Here is a 26,082-nt window from a genome sequence, read left to right as displayed (position 1 = left end):
GTCGATTATGGAGACGATCCGGACGAATTATGGGAACTTAATTCCGGTGATGAGCCTACAGAAGACGACATTGTCGACAAAGATGAATCAGATATTGACGAAGATGACTATGGCGACCAGCGTGAGATAGCTGAAGAAGAAGATGAAGATCTCAACTCAATCGCAGCCATTTCGGAACGGCACTTTGCAAAGAAGTTTCTGGAGTTTGGGAGGAGCTGAGAAGGTGTTGGGGCTCTTTTCTTTTTCATCATGCCCGTGGCTCTATGGCACCACATTGCCGTATGCTGCAACGACTACAAGCGTGGACAGCTTGAAGCGCGAGTGGAAACATACATTGAGCGGAGAAAGAGAATGCTACGTCGCCGACCCGACGAGGATACACCTATTCGGACGAGGAGTGACTCCGCATGAGCTTGATGGCCGTCAAACAGATTCTACCGCATGAGCTCTGCGTCTTCGTCGGGCTGCTGTTGGCTCGAGCGATTCAGCCAGACCGCGAGAAGATCTCCAATCACTGGAAGCGGGCGGACGAGAGTTGCAGAGCGCAATGTCTCTTCGCAAATTCTATGAAGCGTGGTCGTTTCATGGAGATATCGCAAATTTTGCACTTCTCCAGTAACATGGAGTGCTAATCGGGGTTAATAACTGTGATAACTGATGTGTAAGAAGTCCGTAAAAAGGCGGCCGTCGCCGCGCTCCATTGCAGGACACACATGACAGTCAGTACGATACTCTCTCCATAGTAAACGCCTGGTGGCGCTGTCGTGGTGGTCAACAAGGGACGTGATTCTTCGCGAAAGGCCATAAACCAGTCGATTGGTCCGATTTGGTACTCGATGCACATGGCTTGGGGTGCCAACGGCAGAACGAAAGCTCCATGTATCCACCCTGAACATAGCCAGCACTTCCACTTCCCCTTGGGAGGAGTGGTGGGTGAGGATCGCCACTCATCCCACTCAGCTTTCAGGGTCGAGTGAAGATGCCTGCGCGCCGAGTGACCCGGCGCGAGGCTGAAGCATTTCTGCGACGTCTGGAGGGAGGGAGGGAATGCGCCGATCAGGAGCGCCTCGTGCGTGAGCACCGCGAATGCGTCAATGGCACGCGGGACCGCGACGCAGACTTCGGCGAAGAAGAAGGGAATGACGACGCACCGCCGCGCCTCAAACTCCCGGTAAACGTCCAAGAATGATGGTGGCAGCGTCCAAGATCTCATTGCCATGACCTCAAAAGAAAGGAGCACTCTCTGACTTCTTCAACATATTGGCGAAGACACCAAGACCACATGGGAAGTCGCCTGTGGCACCCCTCGACACCGGGGAGCTGGCCGAGAAAGCTGCGGATGCTGAGTCGGAGTCGGACGACGACAGATATGAAGCCTAAGACGATACGTCTGAGGAGGTACCAAAATCCTTCTCAAAGCCAGTCTTGAGCAAGCTGGCAAATGACAGTGCTGCGCCAAACCAAATGCGGAAGGAAGGTTGATAAACAGGTGCGATTATTTGAATTCGCGTGATATCGTGCGTTTCAACCACTGACACATGCTTGATTGTACTGCATGTAGATTCAGCCAACTTTCCAACGCACGAAGAATTTCCAGGGCTGTTCGACGGAGCGTATGGACCTGTCATCGAAGTCTTATGCTCTGCCGAGTTTCCGCTAGAGCTGTTCCTATTCGAATTCTGGCTCGGTGAGGAGAAGGAATCGAACCAGCACTACACCAAGCGCTGCCGGACCGGATGGAGGCGAAGTTTCGGGCGAAGACAGGAGATAATCGGCTCACGTTGGGCCAGATACATGCGAACGAGAAGCACGCGAAGATTCGGGCTCACGGATTCTACATAGCATTGAGCTGCTCCAGGCGCGTATGCTACGTCCACATACTAAGCGCCTACCTGATCACTGGGCCACAAGTACCGTGGGCGCGATACTGACCGGTACATTCGGCCGCTTCGTGAAGAGAGACCGATTCAATCGCATTATGCGATACCTGCATTTTTCAAACAATCGAACAATACTTTGGCATTCTTTCCTTCTATCTCTGATCGTCCGGACGCCACCGTTTTGAGATGGAGGCCGAGTGGATCGGGCCAAGGAATTCGCAAGCTGCGCTAACGGTAGTACAAGGTCTGCACTACACGCAAGACAGTACGCACTACGCGTCAGACGACTCGGTTGTACTGCCCAAAGTGCTGCAAGGGCTCCAAGTGGTAAGTATTTCATTCTTGACATTTATCATGCTAGCGCTAACCTAATGCTTGACATCGTGTTAATGTGTACTTGTGTTGTAAAATGCGCCAAAGCCATTATCCCAACAACAACTTGACTTGCTATGAAATTTGGCACCAGTTTTTTTGCGTAATGGAAGTGAGCGCCCGCAGCCGCGTTGTGGTCGTGGAATCCAAATGAGGGTCCCAGGGAAGAAGCACACCAACGTAGATGAAGATGGTGAAGACACAAAGGACACTTCTCGCGAAGCCAACCCCAGCGATGAACCCAACGAAGCCACGAGCGACGCTGCCGTGGAGAGGCGCCCCGACGGCAGCAACGAGGAGGGCGGCTGCGCTGGAAACGAGGACGACGATGGCGACGCTGCGAACGAGGACGGCGGTGGGGCTGGCAACGAGGAAGACGACGGCGCTGGCAATGAGGATGACGACGGCAAGGCGAAACCCACCCGAGCTGGCGCGGCTGTTGGTGGAAATGAAAGCGGCATTGAAGAAGAAGCTGGAGATGATGCCGCGTAGGAGTAGGAAAGAAGATGGTCTGGGCGTAAGTAATCGATCAGCAGTGCTTGCATTTCATGCGTTTCGCTCTCTAGTTCAACACATAATTTCGCATTCGTAGTCGTTTTGCACGCGTCTAGCATCAAAGAAAACTCACTCCCAGTAAAAGGGCCAAATCCATATCCGCTATGTCAAGCTTAGGCTCTACTAATTCCATGAGTGACGCTGGATAAGCAGCATGTGGTCTCATAAACTGGGCGGTCGCAATGCCTTCATACATATGTACGGTTTAGATACGGTTTCTGTATTGTTTGCACTTATACAAATTTCAAATGTAGGCTTTCTCTAGCATGCTTGATATCAAGCATGTAGAAAAAATAGTCCGTACATAGAAAAAAAATAGTCTGTACATTGGAATTTCTGGCGTCGTACTGGGGGGGGGGGGGGGGGGTTAACGAGCACGAATGGATCACATTAGCTCGACGTGCATACTTGGCGGACTGCATGAACAAATTTATGGCTATTAGCCGGACAATCAACAGCACCAACAAGATGCAAGAATAGCGACACTCGACCTAAACTAACTTTTACTTCTTATACTTTCAAACGACTCAAACTTCTTCACACGTGGTCACAGCCCCGCATTCTACAACTTGGGCAGCGCAATTTCGCCCAACACATGACGGGCTAAGGGTTGTTCGTGTACTACCTAGGCGCTACCCGTTGGTGCCTTCTGCGGAAAATACTGCGGTCATTGTGACTGCGTGATCTACACGACGCACTAGGTTTTCAGCTACGACTGGCTGGCCTGGTGTATGACATCTTGCCGCCCAAAAAATAAAGATGATCCATTGTGTGTCGTACGACATCGGGTGCTAGGTGTTCCGGCTGGAAGCGTTCAGCTGGAAGAGCAATCAATCGTACGGTTGGCTGCTTGCGACCTACGGCTTGGCTTGATCCCATAAATTATAAACTTATGGCGTCAGGACACAGCACCCGATGATATCCTGCCTGGGGCAGTGTCTCAGGCTTAGTTAAAGTAGTGCACAGTACTGTAGTGCCTCAGACAGGATATAGCTCACGCCAACATCGGTCGCTGGCTGATGCGTCACGCATGAGAGATCAGGAGGAGTCTTAGCATTTGTGATTTTAGAGTGAGATGGGAGATGATAGTTTTGATAGATAGGTTGCCTATCCAAGTAGGATCCAAGTAACCAGAATCTCCTCACTGCCAAGCAAGAGCGCCCACCAGGAAGGTGCCGACAATTACGTGTAGCTCTGTAGGTAATCCTGCTCATAGATGAGATACAGACAATCCTCTCCGTAGTGAAAGCTCCGGGAGAACACATTTTATTACAGTCGAGAGGAATCACTAGCTGGAGCTGTACCATTATGATGGTATAACCAGCACTCATGGTAGCAGTGCTGTGTTAGTGCCACAATTCGAACGCGCGATGAGCTCGAATACCGCTGATAAGTCGTAACATGTCCTCTTCGGCTGTGTCGTATCGCCGGCCACCACCATAAGAACTATAGCCATGACGTGATGAATGGTAATATGTTGACCATTATACAGAAAGGCTCAGAAGAACTGGACTGCAGGTTAACCTCACCCCGCTTACTGCTTTCATTGGCTATACTTGTCCAGGCCGCAGACCGTTTAACTAGGAATGACACCATGGCCGTTTCGTTGGAATAGAATCAAACCGATGCAGCAAGCGACTCGCCCATACTATGGCTGAGCTTTGCTGGACATAGTTCACGAAACGGACTCTTCCAAATAGGGAATGACCTTCAATCTCATATCACTAACCACAAGTAGAAGATTAGTAGAATGCTTTGAGTTGAATTTGTATACCATGAGTCATCGGGAGAGCACCCTAGACTGGGGTCCCTAGCACTACTAAGCAAAAGGTATCACTATTTGGGACACCACAGCAAAGAGGATTGTCTGTACTGTACATGTATTGAAAGAGTGTAGTCGAATCGTTTTTGAAAGTGCTTCCAGATCAGTGTTGGCAGGAAATTGGTTGTTGGTTTATCCTGGCTTTACAAAATCCATGGTTAAATCAAGTTGCACGACCAGCAACAACTAGAAGAACCTAGTTGTGGGTGGTTTTTCCATCCGACCAGATTACACACCATTTGGGTTTTGACATAAAGTGCACCAACAGCAGTCATTCTCAAGCACAAAATGTAACTACGATGTGTACACCATTTTTACATAGAACAAAAAAAAAACACGAAGAACCTGGTCGAAAACCCCAAAAAGGGAAAATCTATGGAGCTCGAGATTACAGAGCTCGAGGTACCAAAAATAGTAATTAGTGTAAATGGGTAGCACAATTAGAGTCCCACCAAAATTTTGTCAAAATAATGTTGTTGTCTATAGATTGCTTGTAGGATCGCGAGTAACCGTCGTGGCGAACGCGTCTAACTAACTGCCTAAAGCATGTCCATTACAAATCTCTATTTATATCACCTTGTACGGGGTTTTAGTTTATTAGATTTTGTATTGGATGGGGGTGGTCTTAATTTGGGTCGACCTTGCACAAACTGTTTCTTGTACACAAGCCACCCGTTAAAGTGCAAACACGCGAGTGTTAGCGCATAGCAGGTCTCTCTCAGCGTCTTTCACAACTACTGTCGAAACCCCACCTCAAAATGATAAACCTGATTGAGTTATGAGGCCGCACAGGGGTGGTCCTACAGTTTTGACGCGCACTGTAGCGCTCGGGAGAATAACTGATCTGCCCGCCAGCTATGCGGGCGTAGCAGATACTGCTGGAAGCAGTAGATTGCGTGGTTACAGGACAGAAGCAGTAGATGACGTGGTTGCAATAGCTCGAGGTTCAGTTGCATTTTAGCTTACTCTAGAACCTTGGAGAAGCAGCACGACCTCAAATACAGTTTGGATTTTACCAAGAGCGGTGCAGAGCGCTGTATGTGGTTGCGGTTCATAATGAAGACGAAATGCTGCTCAAGATTCAAGATGTCGGCTTCAGAGCAAGCGCGACGCACACTCCTGGTAAAGATCAGAACGAAGTTCTAATCGTCCAGACGCAAGACTTGATGCCTTTTTCATCTTCGGCAGACCAAGACCGGGCGGAGTGCCAGCGGTATGGCTGGGCGCTGTTGCCCCCCATTCGTTACTGGAGCGGGTCGTTTGCGACACCACTGGTGCTCAGAGAGAATGTTGAAAGCTGTAACGGGGTTACACGTACAAGTGGCTGCAAGCCACTTGTGAATTTAACAGATAGGTTATCTGTTAAACGTTTTGGATACTTCCTCACATTGGTGTAAGACACACCGATGGATACATTGAAGTGGACCACCACAGTGAGTGGTCCACACATACCCAAAGATCCTATTGGTAGAAAACAGCATCTTTCTACCAATCAGAGACATGCATATTAGCGGGGCTCTGACAGCCAGCCGCTGTCAACCCTTTCATAGATGATAAACAGTTTTTAGCAGATTTTAGAGGAAGATCAATTTACAAGCAATACAGTTCTCATTTTACCTAATCTAAGTCACTTGGAATCCTTTCTTACTTAACTTATATTTGTGTATTCAAATATAATTAACCTAAGTAATTACTAAGTACTTACGCTTCCTCGTACACGTCGCGCAACGTGTAAGCTAAAGTAGTGAGTCAAGTTAGACCCACTACACCTGGTAGCACTTCGTAGTCCGTCCAACGACCGACTGCTTGACGTTCGTACGCGGTGTACGAACGCGGAGCCGAGAACCACATGAGCACGGAGGTGCCCATGGAGAGCCCCAACACGCCTGCAACGCATGTTGCACGCGTGGACTGCCCCCACCTGTCAGATCCAGAGTGGGAGGCCCTCCAACGACTGTCAACAGTCATTGGAGAAGCGGCGATAGCCACGATGCTGCGTACGCTATCGCCGACGGAGCAACATGGTGTTGCTCTGGGCTTCATCATGAAGGAACAGCGTGATGCTGCTTCCTCAGTGACGGCGTCGTCAGGGACGACACCGCGTGCTCAACCATTAAAGTTGAGCGTAAGCAATTACGTGGGAAGAGAGGGCGAGCCTCTCCTCCGATGGTTTGTCGAGCTCGACACAGTCATAGCGGCTCGACGCATCGTCGACCCGCTGTCGAAGGTCGCGTTCGCCATGTCCTGCCTTGGCGGACGCGCAAGGAGTTGGGCGTATGGACACCGACTCTCCGATCCTACGTGCTTCAGCACGTACGAAGTGTTCAAAGAGGAGCTCAAACAAGCGTTTGAGCCCCCGCAAAACGAGTTCCGGTCGAGGGCGGAGTTCCTCGACCTTCAGCAGGGTAAGCATGACGTCCATGCTTACGCGCAGCGCGCACGATATTTGGTATCAAATATCGTAATTAACCCGATTGACGAGGCGACCAAGGTCCTCACGTTCATGAAAGGACTTAGAGATGGGCCCGTGAAGACCTATCTCTTCCGAGAGTACCCGAGTACTCTCGAAGCTGCAATCACTCTTGCCATGCAAGAAGAGTTTAGCCTGCGGCAGGCTAAACTACATGTGAACGTACCGAGGCCGCAACCGCGCCCGGTAGCGAGGCCGGGAGGTCCAGAACCAATGAACCTCTCGAATGCAACAACTGCTGGTTGCCAGCAGCAGGGAGGTAACGTGCGATGCTTCCGTTGCGGAAGGATCGGTCACTTTGCACGGGAGTGCACAGCTCCCATGCCCCCTGGAGGTGGCCGTCGTGGCGATGCTAGGCATCGCCGCGGACTAACAAAAAACGCGAACATCCAGTAGGCGCGGGGCGCCCTACTGGTAATGCAGTCGCGCGTGCCGACATCGGGCACGCGACACTGAGGACTGCAGCCCCCAGTGAGACCAGCTCTCACTGTAAGAAACAAGATGACAGGCCGAACCTAGTCATCTTGAAGGTTTACTCGAAGAGAGCGAGTGACTCTCTTCGAGCTTTGGTAGACTCAGGCGCGTCGAACAACTTTGTTCGACTACGAAGCCTGTCGAGACTTGACTTCGAGGAGGTAGATACACCTCGAAGTCTTCTGGAGGTACGATTGGCAACAGGTGCCATCGTAAAAACCGAGAAGCGCGTCGTGAACGTGCGCTTCTCGTACAAACAACGAGTGTTTGTCGAACACTTTATCGTCCTGGACCTGGACGATAAGTTCGACGTAGTAATGGGCATGCCGTGGCTTGCACGGCATGATCCGGTGATAGACTGGAAGAAGCGCACGCTCGTGCGCTTCGGACGCGATAGCGGAACAGAGAGCGATGGCCCTGTTACCGCAGCGCGCGCACCAGCAGGTGCGCGCGGCTCACCAGTCGAGACAGCGCTTCATGCTGCTGTCCCGGAGTGCCCAGGAAGTGCGCGAGGGCGCGCACAAGTGAGACCAACGTCGGCAATGCTGTCGACGTCGGTAGGAAAAGATGTGCTGGTTCCGGGAACCAACACCCACGTTCAAGCGTGTAAGGGACAGTCCCTGACCCGAAGCGGTCAGGTCGACAACGACGCGTCGGCTCCGGGAGCCGACGCACCCTCGGTCATGAGGGGCTCCGCCAATGATTGGCGTCGAGGTGACGAAGGCGTGTCAACTCCGGGAGTTGACGCTGCAAACAGTGCGGACGGTTGCAAACGTACCGCACTGACGCAATTTGCATGCTGTCGTGCAGCCCGGCTGCACGACGAAGCGCCATGCGATCAAGCCGGGCTTGATATCGCGCGCCCGCAGACAGGGTCTGCCGGCGAAGGGACACATTACCGTGCAGCCGGGCTGCACGACGGAAAAAGCGGTCAAGCCGGGCTTGATACCGCGCGCCCGCGGACAGGGTCCGCCGGCGAACAACTGTCCACGGCCGGGCCTGGACCAGAAGAACAACTGTGCGGAGCCGGGCTCCGCACAACAAGAAGACGGCGCAAGCGGAAAACGCTGCGCAAGTCTCGGTCCGGGACCGAGACGCAACAAGAGCAGTCTGCTGGGCAGACTGCGGCGGTGACGCCGAATGTCAAGACGCTAAGCGTCTTGACGCGCACCGATACTGGATTCCAGTATCGTGAGATGGAACTCGCTAGTCCTCCGACGAGGGCGTCGGAGTTGACTTCGCTTCCAGCCATGAGCTGGAAGCGCTTCACGCGCGACTTGCACGATGGACGCATCGAGCAAGTCTGCGTTCTTTCGGACAGCGAAAGAACGGCGAGCGAGAGCGAAGAGCTGAGGCAGCTCTTCATGGGAAGTACCACTGAGAGTGAAGACACTCTCAGTGCGAAGACGAAGCGAGAGCGCTTCGAGGAACAAGGTTGGGACTCGCTGAAGTCGAGTCCCTATTACGAATTGTTGAGGGAGTACAAAGACGTACTCCCGGAAGAGATTCCTGCGGAGCTTCCGCAGGATAAGGGCATTCAGCACGAGATTGATCTCGTGTCGGGCACGAAGTACTGTGTCACGCGGCAGTGGCCACTGCCGCGAGAGCAAGTCAAGGCGATCGACGACTTCTTTGAAAGTCGTCGCAAAGCAGGACAAGTGCGGGAATCGAAGTCCCCGCACAGTGCTCCGACGTTCTGTGTCAAAAAGCCACAGGGCGGATGGCGCATCGTTCATGCCTACAACAAGCTGAACGATGCGGCGGTACCGGCGCAGACGCCGATACCACGAAAAGATGTTATCATCGATTCGATGGCCGGGAGCACCGTTTACAGTGCTCTCGACTTGCGAGATGGATTTTATCAAATCCTAATGCGTGAGAGCGACATCCCTCTCACGGCAGTGAGCACGCCAAGCGGCATGCTCTGGGAATGGCTAGTAATGCCACAGGGGCTTAAGAACGCCCCTGCGACTTTCAACAGGTGCGTGACGCACTTGTTGCGCTCGGTGCGCGACTTCGCACCGAGCTACTTCGATGATGTATTCATCCACAGCCGGGCTGTGGACGGAAAGACCGACGTAGAGATGCACAGGGTGCATCTCCGGAAGCTACTTGAGCTTATGCGAAAGCATAAGCTCTACGCGAACCTGAAGAAGTGTATCTTCGGGGAGAGCGAGATACCCATCCTCGGGTGTCTCGTAGGGAAGAATGGTGTTCGCCCTGACCCGGAAAAGGTCAGAGTGATCAATGAATGGCCAACGCCTTCAAGTGTCAAGGAACTGAGGCAGTTCCTTGGCTTGGCCACGTACTTGTGCAAGTACGTGGAGGACTATGCGGGCAAGATCCGCCCGCTGTCACAGCTTCTTAAGAAAGAAGCTGTGTGGAATTGGACACCCGATTGCCAAAAGGCATTCGATGCAGTCAAGCGGGGCTGGACTGAGGCGCCGATCTTGGCAGTGGCTGACCAAGATCGCCCATTTCACGTAGTGTGTGACGCATCCGATTTCGCGATCGGATGCGCGTTGATGCAGCACGATCACGAGGGCCGTGATCGTGTCGTCTACTACCAATCGCGTCAGCTGAAAGCAGCTGAGCGCAACTATCCAGTGCATGACAAGGAACTCCTTGCCATGAAGTATGCACTCGCAAAGTTCCGAGTGTATTTGCTTGGGAGTAGACCATTTGTGGTCTACACCCACCATGCTTCACTGCGTACCGCAGTGATGTCGCCACACATATCACAAAGAATGGCGAGATGGCTCTCATTCTTTGCGGAGTATAACTTCCAGGTCGAATACAAACCCGGAAGATTGAACGTGGTGGCCGACGCGTTATCACGTCGGCCGGACTATGCAGAAGCTGTTGACGTCAATGCCATTGACGCCATGCGATCGAGCAAACCCACATCATCTCTGTTGGATGATGTGAAGGCCGCGTACGCGCACGACGCGGACGCGAAGCTCTTGCTGGCCTATGGCACAGCGCCTTCTGACAAGTCCCGTCAGAAGCTGCCCAAGCACCTTCGAGCGCGTGCACACCGCTTTCGAGTGCACAACGGATTACTGCTTTACAATGCAGTCGACGACAACGCGGACCGCGTTGTCGTGCCAAATGACCATGACCTGCGCCTCAGGATCATGTACGAGTATCACGATGCCCTGTCTGCGGGACATCTCGGACTACTTTACAACGCAGTCGACGACAACGCGGATCGCGTTGTCGTGCCAAATGACCATGACCTGCGCCTCAGGATCATGTACGAGTATCACGATGCCCCGACTGCGGGACATCTCGGACGTGAGAAGACTTACGTCCTTCTCACACGCGACTTCTACTGGCACCACCAGTATAAGTGGGTGCGCAAGTACATCCGTGCTTGCGAGGTATGCCAACGCGTAAAGCCTGCGCCATTCGCGCAGGCTCCACTGCAATCACTACCGACTCCGTCGGAGTGTTGGAAGTCCATGTCTTTGGACTTCATCTTTGGTCTTCCCCCGGACAGCGGAGGGAACACCGGTGTTGTGGTCTTTGTAGACCGTTTCAGCAAGATGGTACATCTTGCTGCGGTGCCAGCAGAGGTAACCGCGAAGCAGACGGCCCGTCTGCTCGTCGACATGGTGTTCAAACACCATGGCATGCCGTCCGACATCGTGTCGGACAGAGACCCGCGCTTCACAGCGCACCTGTGGCAAGAAGTGTTTACACTTCTTGGGAGCCAGCTTTCCATGTCGACTGCGGATCATCCGCAGACGGACGGTCAAACCGAGCGCGTGAATCGCGTGCTCGTCGATGTGTTGAAGAGCTACGCTCACTCGTTCCAATACTGGAGCGAGTGCCTATCGATGGCAGAGTTTGCCATCAATAACTCAGTGCATGCCTCAACAGGGCATACACCGTTCTACGTGAATGCCATGCGGCACCCACGCCTACCGAGTTTACTCGGAGTGATGGCTCCCACTTTAAGTGGGGGAGGATCTACGACTGCAATACAGCAGCCGCAGAAAACCGCTGACACTTGCACAGTGTCAGCTGCAACAATGGACAAACCACATGAGTCTGCGCAGGGCGCAGACTCCCCCAACAACATGGCCAACGACCACGGGTCTGCGCAGGGCGCAGACACCGCAAAGAACCACGCAGAGGCCGGGCCTCTAGCGGAGAGCGAGCTGAATGACTTCAGCTCGGAAGCAATCAGTTTCATCACCAAAAGACAAGCCGTGATTCGGTTTGTCCAAGACACTATAGCAGCTTCTGTTGATCAACAGAAGCTGAACGCAGACAATGCGGGCAGAGGCAACACAAATGAATTTAAAGTTGGTTCATTAGTTTTGTTAGCTACACAAAACCTGCCTAGACATGCAGTTTCGGATTTCGGAGCAAGCAAGCTTGCTCCGCGCTTCATCGGGCCGTTCACTGTGTTAGCACGGCACGGCAACGCATACACGCTAGACATACCGTCTAGCATGCGCCTCCATCCGACCTTTTACGTCGGACGGCTGAAGCCATACCTGCAGCACGAGCCATCTAGCTCGGCTGACCCGAAGCCTCGGCAGGAGCCGAGGCAGAAGCGGAGGACTTGGCCTCGGCGACGAGCAACCTCTCCTCCAGCGCGCGGACGCGCTGGAGCAACCCCTTCATCTGGGTCCCCAGCTCGACCTGGATATTCGAGGCGGTCTGCGAGACCGCCGCGACTTGGGCCTTCTGGTTCGCCAGCTCCTGTTTCAGGGCGGCGAACTCAGCGCTCTGTAGACGCTCCACGACGGTCACCCGGTCGTGGAGAGGCGCATACTGATCAGCCCGGGGCTGATCATACCCGGGCGTGTTCCCACCCCGCCACCGCCGATTCGTGACGCCCGCGGCTCAACCCGCTGGATTGTTGAGCGGATTGTTGACCATAGTATCCCGAAAACGAACCCTCAAGGGGCTCGTTTTCGTATTCGTTGGAGAGGATTTCCTCCCCATCGAGATACATAGGAGCCGCGGAACGTCTTGCTGGAGGACGTTCCGGAAATGGTGAGGGCGTACGAAGAGCAGTACACGCTGGCGCAGCGGAGTAACACGAGCGCTGCGATCATCGCTAGCGCCCGAACCCTCACGTGCTAAGAACTTAGCACGGAGCTCTTTGAGACTCTCGGGCACACGGAACGACGTGTACCCGTTCAGGTCGCGGTCGCTCAAGCGGACCGCGCCTGAAGCACTTCGTGCACTGAAAGCCCTCGGGCACAGCGCACGGCACATTTGCCTCCTCCGCAGCAACATGAAGTTGCTCCAGCTTTCCACGCTTCGAGTACGTCTCGAAGCGATCACGCGCTTGCTTAATCCGATCACGGTAAGCACTCGGCTTCTTGTTGAAGTTCTCAACAAAGGCGTTCCAGCTTTGACAAAGTGCCTGCCATTCGGGCACTTTGCTGCGAGAAGAGGTCTTCTTGCTTTGAAACCATCGGAGCTCATGAAAGAGTCCGATGTAGTATCGCGCCTTTGATGCGTTTCCGCATCAAAGTGCAGCTCGGCAGCCACAGCGTCATCTTTGATGGCGCTGCATACGTACAGCGGCACCTCATTCGGAGGTACCGAGTTCCCAAACCGGTCCGCGATCTCGGACGCGGACGGCATCCATGGATCGCGCGCTGCAGGCGCAGCGCGCGGAGAGCCTTGAGCTTTAACATCACGCGCTGCAGCAGCAGCGCGCGGAGTACTGAGAGCCCCAGCTGAAGCGAGAGGGGTATCACTCTCAGTACGCGAACGCTTCGAACTCGAAGCGTCCGATTCGTCCCCTTCACGCGGGCGAACGTTCTTGGCGTGAGGGTCGAGCGATTCGCTCGACACTGAGTCTTTACGCTTTGAGGGCGAGTCCTCCTCGCCCTCCATGTCTTCATCGTCGTCGTTGAAGTCGACGACGTCGCCGTACTTCGCCTTCTGGCGTTCGAAGTAGTCGTCGATGGAGAGATGACTCCCCACCGACTTTGCGGACTTCTTCTGAGGCGCGCTCATCGTTGAATGAGCGCGGGTTTCTTCTCCAAACGCGGAGAATTGACGAATGGTCAATTCCAAAAGATTGACGTGCGGGGACCCCGCGCGTCTAACCTTAAGGGGGGGATGGTGTAACGGGGTTACACGTACAAGTGGCTGCAAGCCACTTGTGAATTTAACAGATAGGTTATCTGTTAAACGTTTTGGATACTTCCTCACATTGGTGTAAGACACACCGATGGATACATTGAAGTGGACCACCACAGTGAGTGGTCCACACATACCCAAAGATCCTATTGGTAGAAAGCAGCATCTTTCTACCAATCAGAGACATGCATATTAGCGGGGCTCTGACAGCCAGCCGCTGTCAACCCTTTCATAGATGATAAACAGTTTTTAGCAGATTTTAGAGGAAGATCAATTTACAAGCAATACAGTTCTCATTTTACCTAATCTAAGTCACTTGGAATCCTTTCTTACTTAACTTATATTTGTGTATTCAAATATAATTAACCTAAGTAATTACTAAGTACTTACGCTTCCTCATACACGTTGCGCAACGTGTAAGCTAAAGTAGTGAGTCAAGTTAGACCCACTACAAAAGCGAAGACGAGCCGATGCCTACGGTGTCACCACCGAATACTCCTGCTGCTTCAGGAGTTGGTGACTCTCGGTTGACGAATGCCCCATCACTCCCGATGCAGCCGACGTACAGTGGAAGCACTCTTCAGGATCAGCGGAACTTCATGAAAGCTTTGAGACCTGCTAGTTGCTTATGTAACCCCGCGCCACCGCGCCTGATGACTTACGGGTAGCTGTTGGACGCGACTCTGCTATGAGAAGTACACGCGGCTTCGATCTGATGTGATCGGCTTTTACGGATGGGCGATCGAGCTGCTTCGGTCCTACATGCTGTGGTAGCCTGCAGCAGCACCGACGAAAAACACCAGTAAGTTACGAAGTCAACACATAAAAAACAAGCCGGCTCCAAACCAGGCGCCGCATCACTCACCAGAGTGGCCTGCGCCAACCGGAGTATCTGGCCCGTAACGACCTGTGCCTATGAATGGGCAGCGTTTTTTGAAATGCAACTCGCTGGAGCACCTTGCCAAGCGATACCCGAATGTCGGACCCGGGGAAGCTGCGCGACTCATAGCTGAGTGGAACCCCAAGTCCGAGTAAAGTAATAACACCAAGCGCGTTGCTGTTGTGTCAAAACGTAGTTCGGCGTCATGGGATGGTCAGGACAAGTGAACCGCTGTGACACTCATTAACCGTGAGCTTCCGTGTACAGTGTATTTGACTCCGGGGCGGACGACTCTGTAGTAACTGCTGGCCTCGTGTGAGCGGATCAAAGTCGAGGCGCCTTTGTAGAGACCCAGCAAATGGAGAAGCCAATGCTACTGTGTCCTGTAGGCGACAGTCAAATCCGGGTCACTCGCAAGGTGTCACTAATGGAAGTGAAAATCGAGACATTAGCAGATCCATTGGTGCTCCGTGGTTTGAAGTGATGGATGCATGAGAAGGAATCGGACCGGACAATGATCATTAGCCGTTCGACGATGCTGGCTCTAGGGTATTCGACAGATGGCCTGCTGTCGTCAGCGCGTGCCAAAACCCCTATGAGCGGGTGGCCAGGACGAGGTGACACCTCTCACTATGATCCAAGCGTTGGCAACACCAAAGCTACGTGAAGAGCCCGAGACCAGCTCCGACGATGAGTTCGGCCGGATCGCTGCTTCGCCGCGGATCAGCACAGAGAAGTCGAGTCCGCTCTAAGTGAAGCTTGTGAAGTGGCTCTCGAGAATGGAATACCAGGAATTCTGTACGATTGACTCAAGCAGCTCCTTGATCGGTACTTTGGATGCTTCCGTGTCGAGTTGGGGGATGATCCTCCTGTCAAGGTCTCGCCGCTTCGTGTACGCCTCAAGCCGGGGGCGCGCCCTGTAAAGGCAAAGCTACGCCGATACCCTCCACTGCGCGAGTCGTTCCTCGAAGACCACGCACTAAACTAGGGATGATGACGCCCACCAGAGTGCCCATGGTGGACAGTGATTCCGTCGCTTCTTGTCAGCAGACCATGGAGGAGATTGTTGGTCCACTGCTTTACAAAAAGGTCCTTGTGTGGCTGAATGACATTCTCGGTTTTGCAAGAACTCCTGGTGAGCTGTTCGATGTGCTAGAAGAGTTCTTACAACGATGTGAGCAGTATTTTCTCAAGATCCATCCACGAAAATTCCCCTTCCCATGCACCGCGCAACATGGTGCGGTAAAGTGATTTCACCGGATGGTGTCTCCACTCGCCGGAACGAGTGCAGGTCCTTTTGGACGACCTCAGTCAACTAAACAGGAGTTCGATCTTCTTGCGGCTGCTGATGCGTTTTGCAGCTGCATTTAAACCTTCACCCAGGTCAACAGTCAATGCATTGAACTGCGGGATGCTCTGATGCATCCAGCCAACAACCGCAAAAACTGTTGCAGGTCTCCAGCCGTCCTCAGCAACGCCATGTTGGGTGGACTCAGAAGCACGCGGACGCTGTTTCACGGGTCAAGGCAACACTACTTCAAATGATACCACTCATTCATCCTAAACCCGATAGTGCAGTTCTGGTCTACACAGATGCAAGGTTGGACCATCGGTGTTGCAGCTTCCTATGGAGCAGCTTGACCAGCCTCTGGACGAGCAGGTCTTTCGACCCCTTGCATTTGTCAGTGGTAGCTTCAAGGGTGCGAGTTCACGTTGGGCAATAATTGAAAAAGAGGCCTTTGCCATCGTTAAGACGTGCAATCGCCTCAGTTACCCACTGCCCAGACCGGGCGGCTTCCATTTGAACACCGATCACAGGAACTTGTAGTTCACCTTCGACCCAAAATCCGTGGATTCTAACAACACGCGCTTTCAAGCAGACAAACTGCAGTGTTGGGCGTCTACTCTTGCGCTCTTCCAGTACGACATCGAACATGTGCCAGGCGAAATGAACGTATGGGGTGATTTGCTTTCTCGCTGGGCTAGCACGCCTTTTGATGCGAGCGAACGCAGCATCGCGCTTGAGGCTATTACTGTGCTGGACGAGGTCGCGCCTTTGCATTTGAGCTGAAATTACCGTAGCAGGAATAACCGACCGTGCTGCCAATCGACCAGAGTGGGTTGAACCACATGCCTGCGGATAGCCTCGGCGGCGTTGCACCAGCGACGGCATTTACCGTGTTACACGCCACATCTGCCCTCTCCACGATTACCCACCCGCACCAAAAACATGCGCAAATGTGGATGCTATCGTTGCCGCTCAGCGGGCACACCTGACGTCTGTTCATGCTTCATTGGAAGCAATGTACTGGCAGCTTACGGATCACGCGGTACACTTCAAGCTCGCAAGCAGCAAGCACAACCTGGCGTGGAAATGGCGAATTCTGATGTCGGAGCATTTGTTTTGGCGGCTCGTGTGACTACAAGCTTGCAGTGACCTGGCTCAGGCCGAAAGGAGTAGTTCAGGCTCTATCGGGTCTCATCTTCGAGGACCAACACATCGTGGCGCCTTTCGCGGTGTCAACGCACCACGCCTCATAAATGAGTTTTACCAGGACGGATTGCGCGGGGTCACTCAAGACATGGAGGCACATGATTTGCATGCTGCCGGTGGACATGTCGTCAACCAGTTTCTCCGCGTGCGACTGGGCCGTCCTCCTGTCAGTAGCAGATACAGGTGGAATGATTGGGTCTCGATCCCGAGTGAGCGTCCTGGGAACCCGCGCAAGCTATTCATAAAGATGTTCCTGTCCTTCTTGAGCGTTTTGTGACTCAATATTCTGATGGTCGGCACGTTCAGCAGATGTGGTCGACCCTCATTGCCCGGCGGACGCCATCGCGGCTGGCTCGCCGAGGTCGGAAGTGATCTGCCCGCTAGCTGTGCGGGCGTAGCAGATACTACTGGTAGCAGTAGATTGCGTGCTTGCAGGACAGAAGCATGGTTGCAGTAGCTCAAGGTTTAGTTGCAGTTGCAGTTGTAGCTTACACTAGGACCTTGGAGAAGCAGCACGGCCAGCACTGCCTTAAATACAGCTTGTATTTTACCACGAGTAGCGCAGAGCGGTGTCTGTGGTCGCGGTTCAGAATAATAGCCACCGACACGGGGCCAATCGACCAGAATCAATTTCTAAAACTCCACCCGCCTCGACTTGCGACTCGACACTGCTCAGAAGGTCCGGATCGTTATTGCTGCCCTCGCCGCTCTGCTGTTAAGTACTGATCGATATACCTACTGCGCGAACATTCAGGTTTAAGTGGCGCGATGCAAATCGAAAAGTGAGGACGTAGGCAGCCCGAGTTAGAGGGCGAAGTCCCAGAGCTTTCGCGCCAACACGGGCGGCAGTGGCGCGACAGCATCTTGGATCCATGCACGGCAAACAGCGAGGGCGCCAACGCCATATTGAAGTTTGTGCGACCTCCATTATCGCATAAATTATAGCGTCAGCATTCGATATAAAATCTAGCAAGAAATTAACGGTTTCACAGTTGAGCTACAGTAAGCGCGCCCACTTCCGGTACTGGTATAAAGTGATATCCCGGATACAAAGATGCGATCTATTTGGAAAGGTTTATTGTTACAAAACTTTGGCGGGCGTTTTGGCGCGAACTACTGCACACCAACCATTGCCGTAGAGCAACCGCACAGCCAACCTTTAGCAGGTTTTCATTACAGAAATAACACAGAGCGACACAAGCAGAAGCACGCCATGGGGGCCTGGATGAAAATACATCCTTACCTTCTTGCAACCCATGGACGCCGGCATCATTGCACTGTTCAAGCGGGCGTACAGGAGAAGGCAGCTTCTCTGGGTGTACGAAAAGGTCAAGGACGTGAAGAAGCTGAAGAAGGAGTCCTACGCCGTCGATCAGTTGCAGGCAATGAGGTGGAGCAAGGAGATTTGGCAAGAGCTGCAGGGTAAGTCGGCCATAGAAAACTGCTTCCGACATACTGGTATTGTTTTTAACGGTGTAGACGAAAGGTGCGGCGATTCCAATGGCACTACTTACGACGAAGACGTCAACGTAGAAGATATTATAATTCGTGCTTCGCAATTGAGCTTATAATATATATTTTACGTGTGCTTCATTGCGGTCCCTTTAAAATAAAATTGCAAATCTTGGGAAATGGTCGGACCTCGTTACCGGAAGTGAGAGCTTTTACTGTACATGGATTCGAGTTTGGTTATGATGAATTTCAGCAGCAGTTGCCGAGCTACGCTTGGAAAAGGTGTAGAGGGTTTTCGATTTTAATTCGTATCTAGTCGAGTCACCACTGTACAACCAACATTATGTGCGGCACACCACCGGGGGGATCACCCCAGAAACGCCAAGCAGCACGCTCAAGTGGCCTCCTCCTCCTCCCTCCCTCTCTCTCTCTCTCACTCGCAGCCGGGGCCGCCTCTGTCTGCTCGTCGGCCATGATCGACCCGTCCAAGGACAAGTTCGCCTACTTCAAGGACAACATCCAGACGGCGGAGGACAAGGTGCCTTCCCCTCCCTGCTGGAATTAGCTGAACCGCCGGCTAACTATCGCTGCGTCGCAGGAGGACTTCGACGCCAGCCAGTACTACTACCACCGGGACGAGTTCTCGGGCTCCAAGGGCCTGGGAGCCGCCAGCGCCGGCGCCAGCAACGGCCTGGGCGGCCCGCAGCTGAGTCTCTCGGCCTTCCACTCCATGGGCGGCGGCCTGGGCGCGGCCATGGACGCCGAGGCGGCGGACGCCAGCCTGGCGCAGCTGCACGGCTCCTACGGGGGCTACAACAGCGCCATGATGCAGGGCGGCGCCAGCTCGGTACGGCTGGCAGGGGGTTATTGGGGTTCCTGGTGTCTGGACTGATTTTTTTATTATTATGTTGCTGTTGCAGTTTTTGAGCGGCTCTGGCGTGGGCCGCATGCAGGTGGGGGGCGCTGCGATGCCCCCGACGCACGAGCTGCACCGCATCAACTCTGGTGAGCTAGAGAGAGGTTTACTGCTGCTGCTCCTGCTGCTGTGTATTGATGGGTTGCTGCTGCTGCAGGACGGAGTTTCCAGCTGCCGACGGAGAACAAGGCGCCGGACATGTCGGAGTTCCCCGCGCTGGGATCCAGGTAAGCAGTCGTGGGAGCTGCTGGTTGACGGCGGTGCTGGAACTAAGTGCCTCTCTGGTGCTGGACAGGATGGGATCGCTGTCGCTGGACTCGAGCTTTGAGGGCACGGCGGCCGACCGGATGCGCGGGCAGCCGTCCGAGTTCGTCATACAGAAGGAGGACTTCCCTGCGCTCTCGACGTTCGGACCTGGTGCCAGTGAGAAGAGCCCTCTGCGGCCACCGACCGAGCTGAAGAGGCACTCGAGCTTCACGTCGTCGGCGGCGGACGGTATGGTGTCGTCGCGGTTGGAGCAGCAGAAGGGCGGAACTTCGATAGGTAGCCGCGTCGGCAGTGCGGCGCAGGTATCAGCGGCGGCAGGAAGCAGTGGCAGCGTAAATCTAGGTACCGAGGCGTTCGACCACTTCCGAGCGCCCCGGCCAGATGAACAGGCGGCAACTACGGAGGAGGTTAGCAACGGTGAGCTGGATCCGAGCAATCAGTACGGACTGTTGGGAATGCTGCACACTATCATCCGGCCGGGCAACGACTCCAAGAAGAACTTGGCAATGGGCTGCGATCTGACGTCGCTTGGATTGAACCTCAACTCAGCAGAGTAAGTCGCTCGGTGACCCGGTGGAATTTTCTTTATTGCTCGCGGCTAATCTTGAGGCGATGTGCTCTTCTTCTCTCTAGGCCGCTGTACCCTACGTTCGCATCGCCCTGGTCCGAGGAGCAGTTGACAAAAGAGCCGCAGTTTTCGTTGCCAATGTGCTACTACAACCAACCGCCGGTTCTCAAGACAACGCATCTGTCGAAGTTCCACCTCGAGACACTGTTCTTCATCTTCTACTCGATGCCCAAGGATGTTTTGCAGGCCTACGCGGCACAGGAGCTCTACAGCCGTGAATGGCGTTACCACGCTGAGTTGAAGACCTGGTTGAAGCGTGCATCTCCTGCAGATGCTGCTCTTCTGACGGGTAGTGCTAACTCATCGATAGGGGGGTCAAGCAGCGGATCTCCTTCTGGTGCAACTGGCAATGGCAGCATCGGTTCCATTGGTAGTGCGATGGGCTCAGGAACGGGACCTTCATTAGCGAACAGCTCACTCGCACCTCAGTTCCTGTACTTCGACACTGCAACATGGGAGCGACGCGTGTTCACAGGAAACATCAACTCGATCAGTGCTGGCCTTTTGGGCGAGGAGGAGATCCGGGTGAAGTTTAACGCGTCTTCGTAATATACTACGCACCTCGACCACCAGTTCAGCGGCTCTGGGGTGATGATCATTCTGGTTGATCTGGATGCGTTTGCACCATCGTGGATGTGCTCGTCCATTTGGTGAACGGCAAAGGGGGCAAGCTGTCGGACTGGGGCGTGTATCCAGGTGGCAAGGCTGTGCTGTTGATATTGTATTCTATAGTTCGTGGAATCCTTACCACTTTCAGCTATGTTGTTTGCTGTGAAGCGCGTAAGGGATACCAGGAGAGAGCGGGGAGCAGAGCAGATTGCCCAGGTAGACTTTCGATCGTCTACATGCTGCGCACTGATGCTTCTCCTCTCTCTGTTCTATTGTGTCATTTTGATGCCTGCCTGTTCATGCAGTTCCTTCCTCCCTGGCCCCCAGTCTTGTGCATTTCCTGCTTCATCGCAGTATGCGGAGGCTGCACATACACCACTTATAAGAAATTTTAAATCACGGGCGCTCGTGTGGGCTTCACCTCTCGACATGCGCTCACCGAGAGGCATCCACGATCTGCTTGCCGCCGAGAGCAAGCTCCAGCTGCTTCAGACGCTCTTGTTGCGCCTGCATGCACGCCAGGAGCTCCTGCTTTTCGGTCTGCAGCTTCTCCACTTGCGCAGCACTGTTTGCGGCCTGCTGCGCAAGCCGAGTCGTGGCTACGGCGTGCTTCTGCTCAAGTGCTGCGACTTTGATCGCCGTCTCGAGCGTAATATGCTTCTCCCGCTTGCTGTGGCTTCGCTTCGCACCTTCCAGTTGGGCCCGAAGCGTTCTGCACGAAATACGAGCTCTGGTAAGTGGGCCAGCATCTCATCTGAATAATCGTTGGTAGCAACTTACTGGGTTTCGCGTTGTGTGTCGATGACGATAGCGTGCATACGAGCTCGGAGCCGCGTGAGCTGCAGTTTGGCAGCCGCCTCTCCGCTCGTATCCACCTGCTTCCGCGAGCAACCGCAGGGCGACGAGTCGACACCATCGTCTTCATCCACTGGAGCCGACCACCGCCTGACCTGGTTGTTCTCCAATCTTTCATTCTCTCGTGCCGAGGCAGGACCCATCGACGATATCTTCTTGGCAGCACCGACGGCATCCAGCTCCACCCCGTCGTCATTCTCGTGCGCGTTGCCTCGGATCAAGCCCTGGAGCTCGATGATTTTCTGCGGTAGCGCACACGTGGTCAGTACACTACATGGCAAGCCGGTGGCTATCATCGGAGTGCTGACTTACGGTCTGCATGAGGTGCTGCTCGGATGCGCGTCGCTTCTTCTCGTCCTCGAGACTTTTGATGAGCAGCGCTACCTGTTGGCGCAGCATGACAACTTCTTCCTCGCTGTCGTCTTCTTCGTCGTCCGACGGGATCGGGCGGTCCGGGAAGTGGCTGATTGGAATGGGACTGCTGCAGCGGCTGCTGCAGTTGCTACTGCTTCCGTAACTACCGAATTCCGGGGTCGGCGAAAAGCACTGATAAGGCACCGTTTGGGCGGTGGGGTCTCGCTTTTTAAAGGGGCTTCGCTCGCTGTTGGCGAATGCTCTCGGGCTGTGCACCATAGCCGCAACCGCAGCCGACGCGGCGGAGCACCGACGACGGGGGCTGTGGATTGGCGTGCCAGGCGCGCTTTCGGAGGGCATCGCGAACAACCGCTGCAGCACGGAGCGAGAAACCCCGCCGACATGCGGCTCGTGCAGCTGCCGAACCCGGGACAGATCGCCGTTGCCCTGCCACGCCGCCACCATCTCCGAGCGCTGATGTCCGGTCGACTCCGGTGGCCACGTGCAGCCTGGATGCTTCCCTGCTGGGGCTTGGTCGAGTCTCGGTGCGACCGACTCAAGTTTCGTACTGGGCGTCACGGTTGGTGACGCCGGGTGGCGTCCCTGCGTCCACTCCGCCGTTGCGCCCGGCGGCTCCATGCTCAACTCCCCTCTGCGATCGAAGGGCGGAGCTCGTCCGCGGGTGAGCGTGAGTGCTTGAATGCTGGGGAACGCTGCGTGCTAACCCGGTCGGGGGTGAACCTAAACAACTGGGGAGTAACGCCCTCACGCTCTTTTGCACGAGGATCGAGGCCACTGAAAGGAAGCACCCCGAAAAAGGGATCGGAAGTTTCAAGAAATGCGTGCTATTTTTCTCAATGCAGGGGGTGGAGAGCTCGAGTTCAGATGCCTCTGGGCCAAAGTTTGGCGGCTGCAGCCAAGTAGTTTCGCGAAACTACTAACGCAAAAAGCTGGAGAAATACCGGACCACGAAAGTCCATGGACCCTGAACGGCGGAGCAAGGCTAACCAAGCGTGAAAAGTTCTGCTGTGCGTGCGCGGGGAAAAGCTGCCGCGCACATTAGGCACGAGCCCACCAGCTTGAGACGCCGTAACGGATCGCCTCGCGTGCCTCGAATAATCTGTTTCCGCTCCACACGCACCCCAGCGACACCTCGGCTCTTCTTCATGGCGATGGAGTGCTGCTGCGGCTCGACAGCCAAATCGCACGCATTGATCTGGGCGATGCCTCGTTTTGCCTCATTATGCCCGACTTGCGGCCGTTGCCGCCCATGTTGAAGTTGTAGCCGGTTCAGGTATCTTTAGGGGATCCGTTACAAAAAATCTATGGCTGCCAAGCACTGTGCCGGCTAGGCTGAGGCGTGCCGCCCAAGCACTCTGATCCAGGAGACTCGTCTACTGCAGTCGCCGCCCCCAAACAGCGTCTTTCCAAGCGTGGCAAGTTACTTGCCCGGCGCGCGGGGCAGTTCACCACCGCAATGGGATGCAGCGCGCGTCGTTTTGGTGGCAATTTTGGCGTGCGGCCGGTTTTCCTGCAAACTTAGACGTGAATCAACGGCCCCGAGGTTTCCTGGTTTATGTTATTCCGGGGCAAAAGCTTTGGCAAAAATTTAGCTAGACGCACGACGCTGCATGAGCTGCAACCTCATCGACCATCAAGAAGCTCGGCCTGACGTCTTGATGACTAACGTGGCACGTGCTCGCTCGGGCGCCGTTCAAGATACTACTCAGGAAGGTTCCTCACTACAACCAAGAGGCCCGCGAAGAAGTTCCCCTAAAACGACCCGAGAAACGGTGTGCTACGCTATCGACATGCCGTGTCCTTGTCCGCGCCCGAGACACGATGCTAGAACCGACGGTGAGTAACTGCGTTCTAGATGCCGAGGACGTTGCTGGCCTGGAGCTCGTCCAGCAGCGGCGACACGAGGGTGATTGTGAGCAGGTAGACGATGATGCCCAAGAACAGCGAGATCGGAAGTGCTGGCAAGGCGTCGAAGCGTGCGAGCAAGTACAGAGTCACAGCTAGGCCCTGGAAGTTATGTCACAGCAAAACTGGTTAGGCGTGGCAGCCACACAGTAAACCAGGAGCTAGCGCAGAGTCCACTTACGACGAGGATGCTGAGGAAGCAGGCCGCAAAGACTGCGAAACCATGAAGAGACGCACGAGCAACCAGCACACTGTAGAAAATGAAGTCGCCCAGGCCAAGCTTGATGGACTTTTCTTGCTGTCCCTCGCCACCACCGCCACGACTCTGATGCATGTCACCAGAACCAGCGAATACGACCTGGATAGTTGGGTATGGCTGCTGCCTTGATACGTAGTCGACACCATAGAAGCTGTACAGATTTCTCCAAAGGCGGAGTTGGTTGTGCTCAAAGTTGTGAGCGAGCTCGTCGCTTCGGTTCTGGCACTGGGAGTTTTGGTCGTAGAGAAAAGCTTGAACTTGACGCCGGAACCGAGACGAATCGACCGCATTGCGATCTTGCACCACGTGATCAGCTTGTCCAGCAAGCAGCAGGCGCTGAATGAAGACCTCCTCGGGCATTGTGTCACGGGTCGCAAATCTTCCTCTCGGGGCGCTGGCTGGTTGCTGGACGCTGGTATTTTCGTCGGTGTGGGCATTCTCCACATCGGCTTCAAACAAAAGACCAGGAATTGGCGTCCCCTTTTCCTGCACGAGATCGACTAGGCAACGGAGAGGACCCACCGGCGTCAAGACAGCGAACAGGTCCCAGAAGCCTAGCAGAAGCAGGAGCATCCATACACTCCACTACCACCGTAGTAGAAAACACTAGGTTGGTATGATGAGTACATCACATCGCATAATGAATCGATTCTCACCTCTGGCAGCTGTGCGAGCTGCCAAGCGACAATGATGCTGGTGGCGACGAGGTATCCACGCTCAAGCGCTCCCGGGATGCCTTTCTGGTAGAAAATGCTGAGTACGCCCACCATGGCGAAGTTGTACATGACGACAGTGAGCGAGATGCGATCTATGACCCAGTGCAAGTTGTTGCACAGCACGATGATGACGAGCTTGGAGCCCATGAGCCCCAGCAACGCGGCCGAGTACAGGATGCAATATCCTGCGAAGATATGCATGCCGTTGCACTTGTAGAGCAGCACGATCCCAAACGTGAGGAAGGCGATGAAAATGATCACCAGAAGCGCGTTAAGCAGCGCTTCCTCTGTTTTCGCAGCCGTCGACAGCTCGGACGAGTCGATGTCTTGGTAGTACATGTACGTCCTATGCCAAAACGCTAGTTCGTTAGTCAATCAATGCGCTAGTGAAAAATTAGCGTCAGCGTACGTCATGGCTCGCTTCATGGCAGGGTCCGAGATGTACGAGGCAGCGAGACTGCAACAATTGCAACAACTGAGATCAGCGAGGCCCTATCATAGTGGTCAAGGGAATCTATCCGTTGTGCACACCTGGAGCAGATGATCGCAGTGGAGACTGGCCAGACCACTGCGAAGAAGCTGTTGAGCTGGTGGATCAGCGTCCCCAGATCGACCGAGTCGTCTCGAGCTTTTTGCTGCAGTTGCCGCTCCTTGCCCCGTGCAACATCGTCGTACACAATGCTCTTGTCCAGCAGAGGCTTCTCGTACATCGTTGAGCTGAAGCGCGTCAACAGGCAAAAGCACTCATGCGTGTCAACCAGGAAGGAACCGACGAAAGCTTGTCACCACACGACACCCACTTGGTCTCGTCGCCCGACACGCTCAAGTAGTGCACGCTCGCCAAGATCCTCGAGTTGGATCGCGCATTCCCCATGAACGTCACCCGCTCGCTTGCGTCGAGTGCAGACCGGAGGGCTCGAGGGGCCGTGCGGGATCGAGATCTTGACCAGCAGCGGCCTGATCGAGGAAGGGTCACCATCACCTCGTCCAGCGTAACGTCCTCCGCACTAGCGCTAGTTTTTAGAGCTACAGAGCG

General features: G+C 54.3%; 5 protein-coding genes across 5 annotated transcripts; 3 read left to right on the top strand and 2 right to left on the bottom strand.

Annotated features, from left to right (window-relative positions):
• Positions 1–2,402: 2,402 nt before the first annotated feature.
• On the top strand, positions 2,403–2,744 carry IUM83_08262 (uncharacterized protein; the record flags this gene model as incomplete). Its single annotated transcript, XM_067932625.1, has 1 exon — positions 2,403–2,744. The coding sequence occupies one exon, from the start codon at positions 2,403–2,405 to the stop codon at positions 2,742–2,744; it is 342 nt and encodes a 113-aa protein (XP_067790016.1).
• A 15,576-nt stretch (positions 2,745–18,320) lies between these two features.
• IUM83_08261 (Pleiotropic drug resistance protein 3) lies at positions 18,321–18,597 on the top strand (the record flags this gene model as incomplete). The annotated part of the gene is made up of 2 exons (XM_067932624.1): positions 18,321–18,486; positions 18,551–18,597. The coding sequence occupies 2 exons, from the start codon at positions 18,321–18,323 to the stop codon at positions 18,595–18,597; spliced, it is 213 nt and encodes a 70-aa protein (XP_067790018.1).
• Positions 18,598–18,988: 391 nt separating this feature from the next.
• On the top strand, positions 18,989–20,876 carry IUM83_08260 (NOT transcription complex subunit VIP2; the record flags this gene model as incomplete). The annotated part of the gene is made up of 6 exons (XM_067932623.1): positions 18,989–19,054; positions 19,115–19,363; positions 19,437–19,521; positions 19,590–19,659; positions 19,728–20,252; positions 20,333–20,876. 6 exons carry the CDS (start codon positions 18,989–18,991, stop codon positions 20,874–20,876), a joined length of 1,539 nt encoding a protein of 512 aa, XP_067790017.1.
• Positions 20,877–21,281: 405 nt separating this feature from the next.
• IUM83_08259 (uncharacterized protein) lies at positions 21,282–22,784 on the bottom strand (the record flags this gene model as incomplete). Its single annotated transcript, XM_067932622.1, has 4 exons — positions 21,282–21,300; positions 21,376–21,648; positions 21,717–22,033; positions 22,104–22,784. 4 exons carry the CDS (start codon positions 22,782–22,784, stop codon positions 21,282–21,284), a joined length of 1,290 nt encoding a protein of 429 aa, XP_067790138.1.
• A 1,233-nt stretch (positions 22,785–24,017) lies between these two features.
• Positions 24,018–25,920, bottom strand: IUM83_08258 (Presenilin-like protein; the record flags this gene model as incomplete). Its single annotated transcript, XM_067932621.1, has 8 exons — positions 24,018–24,173; positions 24,253–24,396; positions 24,474–24,779; positions 24,853–24,915; positions 24,987–25,392; positions 25,456–25,503; positions 25,578–25,763; positions 25,847–25,920. The coding sequence occupies 8 exons, from the start codon at positions 25,918–25,920 to the stop codon at positions 24,018–24,020; spliced, it is 1,383 nt and encodes a 460-aa protein (XP_067790139.1).
• Between the last annotated feature and the right edge of the window lie 162 nt (positions 25,921–26,082).

The sequence above is a fragment of the Phytophthora cinnamomi genome (genome assembly GCF_018691715.1).
Source record: "Phytophthora cinnamomi strain GKB4 chromosome Unknown Contig49, whole genome shotgun sequence".
In the NCBI taxonomy this organism is placed as follows: domain Eukaryota; phylum Oomycota; class Peronosporomycetes; order Peronosporales; family Peronosporaceae; genus Phytophthora; species Phytophthora cinnamomi.
Note: the sequence above shows the minus strand (reverse complement) of the source record. Positions and strands in the feature narration are given on the sequence as shown.